The following is a 16,134-nucleotide window of genomic DNA, read 5'->3' as shown; positions in this document are numbered from 1 at the left end:
CCATCTAAGTGCTTAAAGTGCAAATAAATTTAAAGCAAGGGAGGATAACCATGACTCCAGTTTAGTATGTACAAAATGTACATTGACTCCATACAGTATATGTAACACATGGTCAGAAGACATTTGGGCCTTAGTGATCCAAACGGCAGCTAATGGGAAGGAATGATGGGCTAAATTGAGGAATGAAATCATTGTTGCCCTCAGCATTGGTCTCGAGCCAACCTGGATTGTGAGTCTTTTGGGACATACTGGTTTCCCCTCCCACAGGAAAGTTCATCAGGTGCAACCATTGGCCACAGCCACATCAGCAGCAGCAAGGGAAAGATGATGTGGAAAGGTTACAACCATCTTTCGAACAAATGCTTGTCTGTTACATGAGACGACGATGCAACTCCTGACATCAGGGCAAATATTACCCATTTTTATTCCTTGCTTTCTCCTACACCTTTTTCTGACTAATTGGGGGAGTATTCCCCCAATTTTAGGCAGCCCAATGGGTGTAAGTCCCCCCTACATGACCAAAAATGGCCTTTGGACCTGTAAGTCAGGTGCATGGTGCATGGGGCCATTCAGTCTGATTCTTAATACTGCCCCACCATTATTGACTGTCCGCCATTCAGCCAGCACCAACCATTCAGCCATTCCAATATGGGGACCTTTTCATTGAAATAATCCAGCTAAACAGATCATATGGGGATCCCAATGACAGCTGCACCATGGGCAACTTAACATGGTTATGCCTGAGAGTCCAGTGAGAAATCTGTCAGTCCAGCCAAGCCTTTGGAGCAGCCATTACTGGTGGCAGCCAGACTATTTTGTATACTGCCTGTATCCTGGCTGATCATACACCTAGCACACCAACTAGCAGTTTGACAATGTCGGACATCAGAATGTTCACCGTCTGCCTTCAGGAGCAAGCTAGTGAGATGGGGTATCCATCTGTCGTTCCCAAGAAAAGATACCTGAGATAGAGGACAGATGCTCAGCATCCCCTCCTGTTACCTATTCTACTAATGTAATATGATTGGGGAACATATTTGATGAAGAATCAAATTTTTCAGTAAATTATGTTTCTCGGAGAATACTTACCCAATCACATTACTTAAAAACCCTCCCAACCATCCCACCATGCATTCATCCTCATTAGTATCTCACTCAACTAAAAACTAGTGACACCTGGCAGTGACAAGGGGAGGAAATGGGCAAGAGTTATTGCCCATTGCTTATTTGAGACAGGATGAGACGATTTTGTCTTTTAGTAAGGCTGCATTTAAGAGGTAGAAGGCTAATATTCCTAATGTACATGTAATGTGATTGGGTAAGTATTCACAGAGAAACATAATTTGCTGAAAAGTTTGCTTTCCACTTGTATTTTTGTTTCACCTGCAAAGGCCAATGTGGTTGTGTGAGAAAGCTTGCCAGTAGCTTCTCATGGGTCAGTGGTTCTTTCCAGGGTTTAGCCAGGTTTTTCCTCCACCATTAATACTGGCCGCCATGTAACGCCTATCGTGTGCTGAAAATGGCGTTAAACCCAACAACAACAACAACATCACCTGCAAAGCATTGGTTATGGAAGCATAGGCATGAAAATAAAGTGTTTGCGTTTATCTCCGACACTTTAGCTCATTCAGCTCAAACAGTTTTTCTGACAATGTTGCATTAAAGGCTGTGAAACTTAATGGATCCATTCATCATAGCATTGTAAGTTACACTGATCAAATCTTAGCTGGCACATTTATGAGGCTTGATAAGGGAATTCATTTCCAAGGCTAATATTGATATTTATTAAAGTAGGTCACAGTGATCTACCTTAAGTGATTTTGCAGAAAAGGCAAGACTTGGCATTCTGAAGAATTTTTAAGGTAGTTAAACTAAACATTACATATTATAATATTCCATCGTATTAATTTATTAGGATAAATATTTTTCTACCTTTTGCCCACGTCTTTTTTCCTTTCATTTTATAATGTCAGTATATTGTTAGATTCTTTTCATATGAAAATAAAAATCTGAATCATATCTAGCATTTTCTATAATGTGGAGTTAATTTAAAATTGCTACTTTTGCTCTTCTATTTATCAATATTTTTATTGGTGGATTTATCATGAATTCATGTTTTAAAGCATTCAGTTTTGAGAGATAGAGAGAGAATAATGATTTTTAGGTGATGTTGACCATCCATAATGCCATTTGATTTTACAGTATGGTCTTGTGTTTGATACATATTGCTTAGAATGCATCAGCAAATGCTATTTTCAACTTTTCTAAACCCACTTGACCAATTTCAACCACACTTGGCAGAAAGTGTCCTTGCATAAAGGTCCTGCAAGTTTATACTAATGATGCCAATCCATAATCAAATATGGCCACTGTTACTAATAATAGAAAAATCTTTATATGACATCTGAAAAACTACTTAACAGACTTTGACATGAATTTAGCAGAGAGCATTCTGTCATACCGTCCTTAGCACTTTTACTATTAAGGTCTGTTGTCAGATAGGAAAACCTTTAAATAACTTTTAAACAACCACTGAGTAGAATTAGACAAAATTTGACAGAAAACATACTGGTTTAAGAGACTTTCAAGATTATATAAATAACACCAATCCACCATCAATTATTGCCACCATTACTAAAATTGAAAGAAGAAAAATCTTTCACTGAATTCTTCTAAAAAATCTCAGAACAAAGTTTGACCAAATTCAACAGAAAGTATCCTTGCATTGAGAAAAAACAAACATTTTTACAAGATTTGCCATCACTTCTTGCAGCCAATACAAAACATTAGTTATACTGATTAAAAAGGCATAAAAACTGCTAGCAAAATGTTTACAAATTTCACAGAAAACATTTTTATTAAAGACTTTTAAAATGTTTACAAATTATGCCAACTTGTTGTAAAGTAGGTCACATTTACCAAAAATAGAAAAATCTCAAAAAGTGCTCAAAACAGCTGAATAAAATTTGACCTGATTTTGACAGCAGAAAAAAAATTCTAGCATGGTGGTATTTAAGTTTTATTAATTTTGTATAAATGACGTCAGTACGCCATCAATCATGGTCATCATTACTAAAAAAACAAGAATTTTTAAAAAAACAACTTTTAAGCAAGCACTGAACAAAATTTTACTGAAAGCCTTCTGGCATGAATGCCAATTGGACTTAAACACATGATACTAAAGAATCATCAAATATGGCCACTGTTTCTAAAAATAGAAAACCTCTAAATGACTTATCAAAGTACATGTATACTGCATCAAATTTGCAAATTAACAGAAAGCATCCTGGCATGAAGGCCTTCTTCCCAAAACTGGTCAGCAGAAGTTTATCTAATTTTACATCACATAACAGCTGTTGAGTTTGCGCAAATGATGCCTTTCTGTCAGCTAGTATGGTAGGGCCCTTAGTGGTCTATAGTGCTCACCATTCCGAATCACTGCTATTTCACCTTTGTCAGCTTGGGTTTGAGTCTCAGGCTCTGCTAACGTGGGTGTGTGAGAAAGCCTGCCATGAGCTTCTTGTGGGTTGGTGGTTCTTCAAGGGGTTTTCCAGGGTTCTTCTTCCACCAGTTATACTGACCGCCATGTATAGCCTATCTTGTGCTGAAACATGGCATTAAACCCTACAACAACAACTAGTATGGTTAATGTCATCCATTATGCCCTTCCGTAAGTCATTATGGCAACTGTCAACCAATATGGCTGCTTAACCAGTGTGGCTACTATCAACTAATGTGGCTTCTGTCAGCCAATATGAGCTTTTTATGAAAACAAATGTAATAACCTTTAAACATCAGAAAGTATGCAAAACCAGATTTCTTGATCGATTGCCTAAATGTCAGTCAGGTGAACAGTCACATGTCCATTTGGGCCTCTTGTTGATTTTTTCTGCAGTTAAAAATGTAAATAACTAACAAGTCATCAAATAGAGATTTTGTAGGAGTAAATTCAAGCCTGCTCGGCAGAGATAATCTCACTTTAGTTTTGTGGCATGAAAACTATACATGTATGTATTATAAAATCATAACAGGAGGAATCACTCCTCAGTGTCTGTAAAGAAGGCAAACTGTCAGCATATTAATTTGCACTGTGAAGTGCAGTTCTCCCTCATTGTAAAGCTGCCCATGGGGGTCATATAGTTTACAGCCTTATAGTTGGACTGCTTAATAATGAAATAAACTGGGTATATATAATTTTACCAGCATATGATGAAATGGGATCTATAACCATAGTCACCCTATAAATAGGAATGGTGTTATAAAGAAGAGTATTATAGTGAGGGAGTGTTGTATATTGAAGATGATATTTATATATTATCAAACCAGTTCCTAATTGCATGAATCACATGATTTTCATGCCTTGATGCCATTGAATTGAGTTGGCACAAAATAATGCATGCTTTTTTTTTAATTCTCTGAACCATATATGCATTCTTGCAATATCTGATTGATAATAACTTGAATAAATTTTTATTTTCCTATTGTTTTTATTGTGCTATTTTCTGACTGAGGATTGAGTGTATGATTATAACATATTATCAAACAAAACTTATGTAACAGATTGATTTTACATATTTTGTAACAAAATTATTTCAAGTTTGAAAACTATCATGTAACAGGGTTTTTTCCCTCAGTATGTCGAGTTGCTCTTTTGCAAGCAAATTTGATAGATTTCTTTTATATTTTTACCAGCATTTATTTTTCTTCTTCTGTGTTATACAATTTTATATTACCAGACTTTGCCAGTCAAAAATATGATTTTGCTTGCTTTATATAGCCTCCTGCTAAATACGTCATTTATTTTAAGTGCAAATTCTTTAAGCTATCAATCTGTTTGATGCAGACATATTAAACAATAATGCTTACATATAATTTATATTTTGATTTATGTACTCCATAGCTGCACATGTGAAATGCCTCAGTGTGTCCTTGGGAAATGCACTTAGCTCCCAGGGCATGGCATAGCCATTAATGTGTTACAAGTGCTGTTAATACCAACCAGTTAAATAAATAAAACATGCACTGGATGGCAGAATGGGACAAAATATGATGATGTCTTTTGAACTGTATGTTGACCTAAACAGATGTAAGCATGTATCAGTTGCCTCCTAATATATACCATATATACTCTTTTATGAGTCTAACTGCAACCTGCACAGACCCAGATTTACGATCACATAATGTACTGGCAGATCTGGATGAGTGTAGTTTATCAGGAGTAATCAGTAGAACAAACAGCATAGATCCTGATCTGCAGATACAGTATACTATGGCAGGTCAGGATCTTTGTTGTTTGCATTTTGACTTGAAGTATATTTGGTTCATTCTATTGGGTATGCATCTTTAAAATACTATGTATACTTGCTTACAAGACCAGTTCAACTGCACAGTTGAGGATATGCTATTGTATAATGAGCTGGCGGGTCTGGTTCTGTACTGTTATGAGTAATCAGTAGAAGAAGCAACATAGATCCTGATCTTCTGGTGCATTATGCAATGGCAGATTGGGGTCTCTGTTGTTTGTATTTGGACTCATAAGCAAGTACTGTATAAATGTTAGGTGAAGTCAGCTAAGTCTACCTATTTTTAGAAGAGCTACATTAATTATTAACAGGAAATGTGAAAAATAAACAAATGTCAAAGTGCTAGTGTGGAATAATATTATTGTTTGGTCAGTTCTTAGGCTGTTCACATGAACTATTTTCCAGGCTGCTACAAAATGGTCAGATCAAAGTTACATTTATAATCTTTTTTTAAAAAAATCATGTTACTTCAAAGAAGAAAAATGTTTCTGCACAGTAACTTAAGTTTTTCACAATTTTCAGTAGGATCTGTTGTGGTTGGCTTGCACTTGGCTAGAAGGGTATTGATTTTCAGGTCAAGGTCTTTGAGACTGAAAGAAAAAAATTGTTTTTCACAAATAACATTAGTTCTACATCAGACAACAAGACTAGGCTTTGTTGGTGGCTTGCACTTGCAGCAAGGAAGAAGCCTGTTGAGGTTAAATGTCGAATATACTGACTAAAAGAAGAAACAAAATTGTGGCACAAAATTTAATTTATCTACAGAGATGACTATTAAACACATGGGGTAATATGGTGTACTGTTCAAAGGTATTAGTGTTATTTCATTAAATACTATTGGCATATATATATATATATATATATATATATATATATATATATATATATATATATATATATATATATATATAGAATAGTATGTATGCTGTATTAATGATATACCACTTGTATAAATGTTTCATTAAAAGAAAACAAGGCTTGCTGAGTTTCCTTTTAATGGAAAATATATACGAGTGGTTATCATTGATACAGCATACATACATTACGTATCTTTTATTTATATCACGTAAAAATACACATATTTGCACTTTGAATTGAGTTATTATATGCTCTGGGGAACTATGTATTGACCAAGTGAATGAAATCCTCACATCCCTGCAAGTGTGTCCGCTACAAAATGTTGTTCTATGATTTTTCTTGTTGTTCACAATCACATATGCAAATGGATAAGTTGATTGTTTTCTTTTAGAGTTTTTATTTTTATTTACATTTATTAAAGCAATATAAGACACACTCATGATTTAAACATGAATCATGGTTTTTGTTTGGAAAGTAGTGCACTAAACACATGGTTAGCTTCTTGTACACTGAACCTGAACTGTCAGGCATTCACATACTGGCGGATCGAAATTAGCTTGGAATAGAAACTAAGCGAAATTAAGAACCAACAAGAGGTCATTAAAATATTTTAATATATTGACAGTTCATCTAAGTCATCATTCTGCATTAATTAACATTTCTAAACTATAAAATTTCTCTCTCTCTCTCTCTCGCTCTCTCTCTCTCTCCTTTGGACGATTTGACTAAACTTTACCATCATTCACAGGTCCAGAGACATCATCGTATGACACAAGCGAAAATCCCCAGCACTCGTATTTTCATGGATTTGCCCCGATATCAAGCTACGATAATCCAGAGAGAGAGAAATAGAGGGGTGGGTGCAACCATTTGGACATTTTTATTTTTAATAATTAATAATCGATTTTTAGAACATAATAAGCTTAAGAAACAACAAAAAAGGATTAAATCACTACAGTATGTAACTGACAAATTATAACATATAGGCCTAGTGTCGACTGGCTCCAGATATTTTGCTTATTCTGTCCCACACGCACAAGATGGGAGAAGGGAATATAAAAAATGAAAGGATTCTGATGAAGTTGTGTACCATTTTAATTTCATTTAGAAAACATGGACTATTAATACTTTTATAGTTATTTTCATATGTCATTTATGATTAATTAATGAGTAGAAATTCATCATTGATCTTTAGGCATGAAGTTGAAATAATGTTTATATATTCATATTATTGTGCCATGGGTGGATCACAATTTGATATACCAGTAGTATTGGTATATCAATTTGCTTTATACCAACACTTTAAATGCCATGTTATTTTTAATTTATGTGGTATATATATATAGAGAGAGAGAGATATTAAATGCCAGTGGCTCTTTCTGTTAGATTGTTTACTAGTACATCTATTGGGTGCATCAGCTAGCCTAAACTGTATTCAAAACCATAAATTCTTCGAAAATGGAATCTGATAGTTTTTAACTGTACACATAAGCAAAGTTGCAAAATAAAACAAATCTTTACATTTATTGTGCTTTTCTATTTTTAAAGGTCAGTTAGAGAGGTTTTTGAATAAACTTGTTGTTAAATCATCCATTTATGTTGTTATAAATTTTGATTACATAGTTTATGAATAATTAGATTTTAAAAGTATGACTCAAAAAAGTTGACCTAGGTATTACCTTCCCCTTATGTGTACATCTAAGTGACATTACTATAATAAAAAAAACTTGCAAATGTTGAGATTTAAGTGTATGGAATCTATGACAGGTTATGAATGAAGGGCAATCCTTTCAAAATTGAAAGTATTTAAATGACTATTGCTACACTACTGATCACTATGGTAATTAATAGGTCAAGAACCAAACAATAGAATTACAAAAATACGTGCGATCTCAACATATTTTCAAACTTTATATTATTATAAGCCACATTGAGAAAATGAGTACATCAAATCCCTGTTTTTAGCAAAATGTATTAACACCAAAACGTTCTTCGAAAATAATGTACAGTTTTTTACAATGGCATATATCCGACCTCATTAAATATACCTGTAACACTTTATCTCCTCACAAAATATTATTTTGTCATGTTTGATATTTGCTGTGTTATTATGTCTCCCTTATAAAGCTGTTGAGCAAAGATTTAATGAAGATGGCCATTATCTATTATGACTTTAAAGCATTAAACTAAGTAAATGAAGAGAGTTAAACCAACATGTTTAGCAACATTCAAAAATAATTTATTTCTCAAGAATATAAAGTGAACATTTAAAAAGAACTTACAATATTGTGAATTAAATAATCCTTAAGTACAGAGAATTGCAAATGAATTCCAATGGTTTTCCGAATGAATTCCAGTCGTGAATGCGGATGTACCAATAGCCTGGAATTGTGTTGATGCACTAACAGTCATATATCGCAATGTAATAATCCAAAATGTCTCTAAATAACTTTAACAATAATCCTAAAATAGTGATATAGTCCGAAAGTATTACTGAACACTTTGTAATTCCTCCAAATAATTTAAATAAATAAATCTGTTCAAATTAAAACTGGAAACAACTGATTCCTCTTAAGATTCAAAAATAGGAATAAATATTTCTGATGTAAACAACCTTAATATTAAAACCTAAGACAATAAAAAGGACCAGGATGATGGAAAAAGTTCGTTACCAGAACGATTTACAGACGTTAGATAACTGTCCTGTTGATCATAGGACGATTGATCATAACCCGTTGATCAAAGGACAGTTTGATCACTGGACATGTAATCATCGATCTCGTGAATTATTCAACAATGAACGATCAATGATAAAAAAAATTAAAAGAAAAAATAATTTATAAGCCAAATTTAATAGAAGAAAAACATTTTAGGGTTTACATTTCTGCATCATGTCGAAAAGCTACACATATGTGACCTCAAAGCCTAATAGAAATTCTACGAAGCCATTCAGTAGGTCTACTTTGCCAGTCAGTATAAAAATTCACTCACTATACAAAGCAATTCCATAGATCAACCATGTCGACTAGTCAGTCAAATAAAATTAAAAATTACCCGACGATTCTGTCGGTTCTTTACTGATTCACTTAACTGCAATATATATTTTGTTTGAAATAACTTATTGGTTTCAGTCCAGCATTTTTTAGTACATTTTTTTTAAGTATAATAAGCATTCAGTTTGTTTAAAAATAAATTGGTGGGTAATATTTTTCAAAATTCTCTAATAATTAAAATTAACATATTTTGTAAATTTAAATATTTTTACTCAGCGGAATATGATCATTGATTAAGCGGCGCCGTGATCAGACAGTCATATGATCAACGGGTTATGATCAATCATGATTAAACATCCAGACACTGAAAAACCGTAGCAAAACATGGGTGTACATTTTCATTTGCTCTAAGCAATATGACATCCTTGGAAGTTTTTGAATTAACAATGACGGTCATTTACCTTGTCCCGTCACACTATACAGGAATTTAATTAAACAGCTTCAGGATGAAAGGAGCAGTTGCAAGATGTTGACAGGTGCGCTAAGTTTTGTGTCTTAAAAAGTAACATTTTCTAAGAGATGGAGACAAAACTTCGGTATTCATTTAGCTTTTCTGAGACATTGATCAGTGGATGAAATATTAAATTTGCACGATAAACATTAAATAAATAAATTTTAATATTAAATAAACTTTGTTGCCAGGCGTATTCCATCTAGTTGCCAGCAATATGGAATCTATGGCATTCGAGTTCTTTGTCATATTTAATCGGCAGTTTGATTAAAATCGTGAATTACATTTCGATATATGTCGAGAGTGCGGACATAAAGGAGATCTGACTGAATATCTTTACTAGGCCACGCTCTTTTGACGTATAGATTTACCAATCAAATCAATTTTCATATTTATGACAGTAACTCAATTAATTCGGAACATATCGTTTATAACGATAAATCCCCTTAATACGAATACAACGCATTATTTGATAGGTTACTAAACATAGATGGACTAGGAATTTAACCGTCATTGGTGCCTGTCAGATTTACTTCTTACAAATATATCTCGATTTTAATGAGATTGATTACACGGTTTTCGAACCTATTGCTGCATATTATTTCAGAATTTATATACAAAATCTGAATAGTATGTAGAAATAATATCGTCTGATTGATAACTAAAACCTTTACCGGAAGTTTCTTATTGATCTTGAAGCGGAATTATGGTATACGATTGGATACATTGTTCAAAGGGATACATTTATGAAGCGAACAACAGTTTTTGGTGTGACTAATGTAGCGGCTTCTTGATTTTAAAGAGTACCAAATTAATATTTAACAATTTAGAAATATTGGTTAAAAACAAAAACCGTTAAGGAAAATATTCAACTTGTTTTGCATTTTGGTCTTTTCTATAAAATAATTTACGTCATGTGATTTTGTGGAATAGACTTTGTGGCAATAAGATATTACCATAATAATAACCATGTCAGTGCGTTATTTAAATTTGTGGTTGAAATGCCATCTGGAGAAGTAAAAAGTTGGCTTTAAAAGCTACATCACACTCAACAATGACTTTATAAGGTGGCAAGGTACAGTTTCGTAAATTGGCCCCTGGCAAATTTCTTAACTTAAGGCTATGGCGTGACGTTTTCAGCTATTATTGTTTACTATCTAAAGATATGGATACATCTGTGGTGTTTTGGGCTTGTGTTGTTCTTGAAATATATGTCAGGCATGTACACCTTCCATAGTTATCGTGCAGTATGTTGATAGTGAAATACTAATAGTCGCCTAGGAAGAAGATCTAGCCTCCCATATCAGTAAACAAATGGGTTTGGGGAAAGTAGAATATCTTAAAAACGGCTTGGATGACACCTATTTTCAATTGCATCAGCCTGTTTAGTACACACTGTTTTGCAAAACTGTCATCTAGGAAAAGGGCTTGTGTTTGCACCGTGAGCATCACATGGTGTCAAAAATAACCGATAGTCATGAAAATTGCAGGTATATAAATTTGGGTTTGGGGTGCATAAACTTATTCTGCTATGAACTGTCATTGACTTCTTTGGTCAAGTGGATGATACTCTTAGGCTATGTTTTAATATACGTATCCAAAAATATGGACCTTTTTGACCTCACTTGTGTATTTGATTTTTGTATGATTTTTTATACTAGGTCGCTGATTGCGGCATTAAATTTGTACATAAAAAATGGCCACTGCCCCCTAGCGCATCTGAGCCGCCATTTCGCTGGTAAGCCAATATCACAGGCCGCTAAAAACATCTGTATATTGATTAGTTAGTCAGTGAAGATAATCACACAACAGTCATGTGATCTCGTAACATCTAGCTTGGGAACTTTGTCTTGAATAACAGTGATTTTTTAGTCGCTAAGCATAAGCGCAGTCTGTCTTGGAGAAGAAAAAAAGTTCGGTGATTCTGTGCTTTCACATAAGGTGAAAACTGATAGTCATCTGCATTCTCACGACACATGCGAGGCATTTGTCAGCGAATGCCGCTTTTGCTGCCATAGCATTCTATACAGACAAATAGGTTATCCCATTTCATTACATCTACGAACAAGAGATATCAAGAGCCGCTTTACTTAGTCTGGTTCTTGTTCTCATTTTTTAAACATGACATAAGATTGTTTTACGATAAGTAAGGCAGAATCCAGTCAGCGTGCTTGTGTACTAACGCTAGGTGACTAAGGTTTAGATGATCCATGAATCAAACCAGCTTTACATCAGCAAAGATTCTGGGAGTGAGCCGTTAGGAGCGTTATCACAGATTTTACAAAAACTGCAGCTCGGGGGGGTGGGTGTTATTGTTGTCTGGTTCTCGTGATTGGTTTGTAAATTTCATACAAGGGTGCAATATTGTGCAATTTTAATACATTTATTTATTTATTTATATTTTTATTTATTTATTTGTCCATCTTTTGATGTTTCATGTACCCTAATCTTTGAAGACCTCTTGGGTTTATATTTGTATTTAAGTGGAACAATTCATGTCATTTTATACTCCATTTGGGTGCCCAGAGTGGCCGAGTGCTCTAAAGCGCTCGCCGTTACGGATCACTGCCATCTCACTTCTGTCTGCGTGAGTTCGAGTCTTAGGCTCGGCTAACGTTGGTACGTGAGAAAGCCTGCCAGTGGCTTCTCGTGGGTCGGTGGTTCTTCCCAGGGTTTCCCAGAGTTCTTCCTCCACCAGTTATACTGGCCGCCATGTATAGCCTATCTTGTGCTGAAAAAATGGCGTTAAACCCTCAACAACAACAACAACAACAACAACAACAAATACTCCATTTGAAAAGAAAATCTACATTTGTAAGTTGATAGGTATTAAAGATCTCTTAAGACCGCAAACAATGCCTTACAAAATGTACTTGAAATACAGTTGACTATGATACTGGTTTTATTATAATAGTGGACCTGGAGATTCTATTACACTTTCATGACTATTTCAAGGACACCTATTAGTATCAGAAAAATTCATTTCAGATACAAATTATTGGAAATGTATAAATCCAGCGGTATCAAAACTGTTATGTACGTTGACAAATAAAGTGGCACAAGTCATTGGCTGCAAAAATTAAAAGTTTATATGTAATTGTGTTCTAAACTGAACAGACATACAGTAATCTTGCCTGCTTAACAACCATGATAAAAATATAAAATTGAGCTGAATACAATTTCAATGAAAAAAAAATCAACACATAATTTTCAAAAAGACTGCACTGTATTCGGTCAACTGTTGGAATGAGAACAAGTGTTAAAAACGTATGTAAAAGAAAACGAAATTTCTAATGACGCCAGGTGAACAACTGTTGACGATGTCTTTGTACTGGTCAGTTTGAAAAACAAGCAAACTAGAAAATCGAATTAACTAAGCTAATTTAGTGTGGATACCAAGTGTTAAGAGTCATCCAAATGATACAAAGTCATGGCGTGTCTATTAGCAAACAGACAATATTTACATTGAAAGCTAAGATCAAGCTATATAACACTAATCATTATCCAAAGGATAATGTACATATATTTGATTTCCAATAACTTGATAAGGAAATTCCTTAAGTCTTAAGGATGAGGTGAATGGTGTCTCCATAAGATAATTTTATTTATTCACAACAGATAAGAACAAATAGAAAGTTTGTAAAGAAATGAAACTATAATCAATAAGAATTTGAATTTTGAAATGAATAAATGTTTAGCCAAGCACAAGGAAAATGAGAAATAAATAGATAAACTCATATTATGTAATCACGAGATTAATAGCATGACGTGTATAAAGCAGCGTTTAGAATGTTTTTTTTTAATTGAAAAACGTAAATGTGTTAACGTACGGAAACGTAAATTCTATATAGTAAAAAGACTCTAAACGCATTTTATCACCCACCCCGAAATTCTTATTTTAACGTATCAACACAATTTCCTTTCATCTCATCTGGGATAAGATGGTTTTCTTCAGATGATCTTTTTTTGTCCTTGCTGTAAAAATGATTGTCTGACAGACATGTTAAGTATTTCTCTGTGCTGCTGTATAGTTACTATAGTTGTTGCTATTCATGAGTTGTAAAATGATTTGATCACTTTCCTCACTCTCTTTGCACACTATTAAAACACACATCAAGCTCATTCTCTAAGGACAAAATAGTGACATTTGTTAAAGTTGTTTAGGCTGCTCTATCAAAAATGTTCTATAATGTAATATAGTTGCCAAAGAAAGCACGTCTTTTCTATGTTCCATCAGCTAATTGCATATTATTGCACATCGTACTGAAAGCAAGTATTTGTCTTGTTCGTAGTCTTGCCTTCCACTTACCTCTCCCTCTGTCACTTCAGATTTTTTAGCAAGTGTCGTGTTGAATCCAACATATTGTAGAAGAAAACCAAGATGCGATGAACAACGAACCGCTAGCGTTTGGAAGACAAGTGGTATTCTAAATAGTTTGCCATCGACCGCGAACTTGCTTCTTTGCCAGTATTTTGTGCATTACCCGCTCCAGGGCTCAAGTTTCTTGACTCATCGTACGATTTTCAATCCAGCTTGTTTTTAACTAAATCAGCTAATAAGAAATAATTTTATGTGGTGAAATTGTGTTTGTCATTCACATCGAAAAGATCATCACTTCTGCAGGATATGATTATGTCCTTCTTTAGTATTCCAGTTCTATTTGTTTCACCACTTCAATATTTATAAACTATCTTTACCTTCGTATCAACCCAGAAGAAAACCCTTACCTAGTAAAATTGATATGACTGGACAAGGCTTTGCATTGCTTGGATTTACTATTGTTCGGTGTGTATAATATTCTAATGGCGTGCTAGACAGAGGTGCGTGTGTGTGTGTGTGTGTGTGCGATTCGGATTTTTAATGTAGCTTTAACAATTGTTCAGTCATATCGCTTACGATATATGTCGTGTGACAGTTTATAGTGCTGTCTAGCACTGGGACATATAGCATGATATCTCACCCAGTCACATTATCCTGACACCAGGCCGACCAGTCTTAACAGTAACTTCTTATGCTGAGCGCCTAGCGAGGTAGCTGTTAGCAAAAATCTTTGGTATGACTCGGATGGGGTTCGACCCATACTATGTTATGGCAACACGATTCTTCATAAGAATTATGAGCTCACGTAGGTCTGAATTTTATCCTACTCTCATATGCAAGAAGATCTTGCATTTACAGTTTCTTCTGTCATAGAATCATGGTCAGCAATATTACAGATAAAGTGAGAAATATACGGATACAGGTGAGGAAAATGGTTCCGCTCAAGATTCGCTTCATGTTTGCAATGGGATTATCTATTAAGTTTACTTGACCATTTATTGTGTTAAAAACGTTCAAGGCTGTGCTACACTAGCGTTATATTTTTTTATTTATCTATCGTTATAAGAAAAATAACACCATCGAAATAATGTTACTGATACATCGTCAGTTGGTTTTATCAACTAGCCAAGAGGTATTTTCGTTTTCCTCTAACTACCAAGGTTTTATTGTTTATTGTTATTTTTAAAATTGTGTCAAATGTTGCCTTTGGAATGAGTGTTGTCGTTGACTGGTTTACAGATACTTCACGTACGAAATCAGCATGTGCTGTTTTTAATCTAACTTTGTTTTCCATAAATTTTATATGGGGTTTTCTTTCGAACCGTAGCAGACTGATCTTGTAAATTTGATCAGATCTTAAAGTTATGCTATAACTTTAGCTCAAACAAAATGTGGGCAATTATCTATATCACATGGGTTATGTTTTATCCTTGTTACTGCGCTGTCTCAATCATCTTCCTGCAAAATTAATGTTAATTAGCTCAGTGTTACCATCCTTGAACGTTATTTGAAAATCTGAATATTTTCCAAAACAGTGGAGTATTATATCCTTTGATATTTTAAATACAAAACTACATGTTTGTATCTTAAATGTTTAAAAACATATAAATATAAAAAATCAGAGTGTATATGTCGATAAAGCAATGCATCTTAATTATCTTACATGGGTACAGTTTTTGTCTCACCTACTTGCAGTCGTAATTTTCGCTTTACCAGAACTAACAGGAATTTCGTTTGAAATTACTTTAATTTTCTACTTACGGTCGGCCAAATAAGTGATAGTAACACACTTCTAACTAGTAATATTGATATAAAGATATATGACACTTTCTGCGCTTTTGATTTAAAAATATTCTTATTTTTCGCGGTATAGTTAGTACAGACCTCAAGACAAAATTAAATATATAAATGAATTCTGAACTTGGGTTTGCTGTTAAATTTTTCATCTCAGCTAATAGAAAGTAGCGTTACAAAGGTAAAGTCCTTTGTGATTAGCTGTCACAAAATGTCGAGCTCAAATCCAAGCTCAGACGTTTATAACTTCTAGATCAGCTGGTCTTGAGCAGACGTAACGAACACACTTATAGATTTAATTAGGGCTCTTAACACATGCATGTACTTCTTGAAAGAAAAAAACAAAAGTACAAC

At 34.1% G+C, this 16,134-nt stretch overlaps 1 protein-coding gene across 3 annotated transcripts in view; it reads left to right on the top strand.

Annotated features, from left to right (window-relative positions):
- LOC149773538 (phosphatidylinositol-3,5-bisphosphate 3-phosphatase MTMR14-like) overlaps nucleotides 1-7,687 on the top strand; it is a 120,046-nt gene extending 112,359 nt beyond the window's left edge. For all 3 annotated transcript variants that reach the window (XM_089946408.1, XM_089946407.1, XM_089946406.1), the window contains one exon: nucleotides 6,910-7,687. In XM_089946408.1, the coding sequence (XP_089802534.1) occupies nucleotides 6,910-6,931 (22 nt within the window). In that variant the 3' untranslated portion in view covers nucleotides 6,932-7,687. The remainder of the gene's footprint in view (nucleotides 1-6,909) is intronic.
- The last annotated feature ends 8,447 nt before the right edge of the window (nucleotides 7,688-16,134 follow it).

Source organism: Sinohyriopsis cumingii, unplaced genomic scaffold (genome assembly GCF_028554795.1).
Source record: "Sinohyriopsis cumingii isolate HCF-2022 unplaced genomic scaffold, ASM2855479v2 utg000646l, whole genome shotgun sequence".
Taxonomy (NCBI): Eukaryota; Metazoa; Mollusca; class Bivalvia; order Unionida; family Unionidae; genus Sinohyriopsis; species Sinohyriopsis cumingii.
This window is presented reverse-complemented; position numbering and strand designations above follow the sequence as displayed.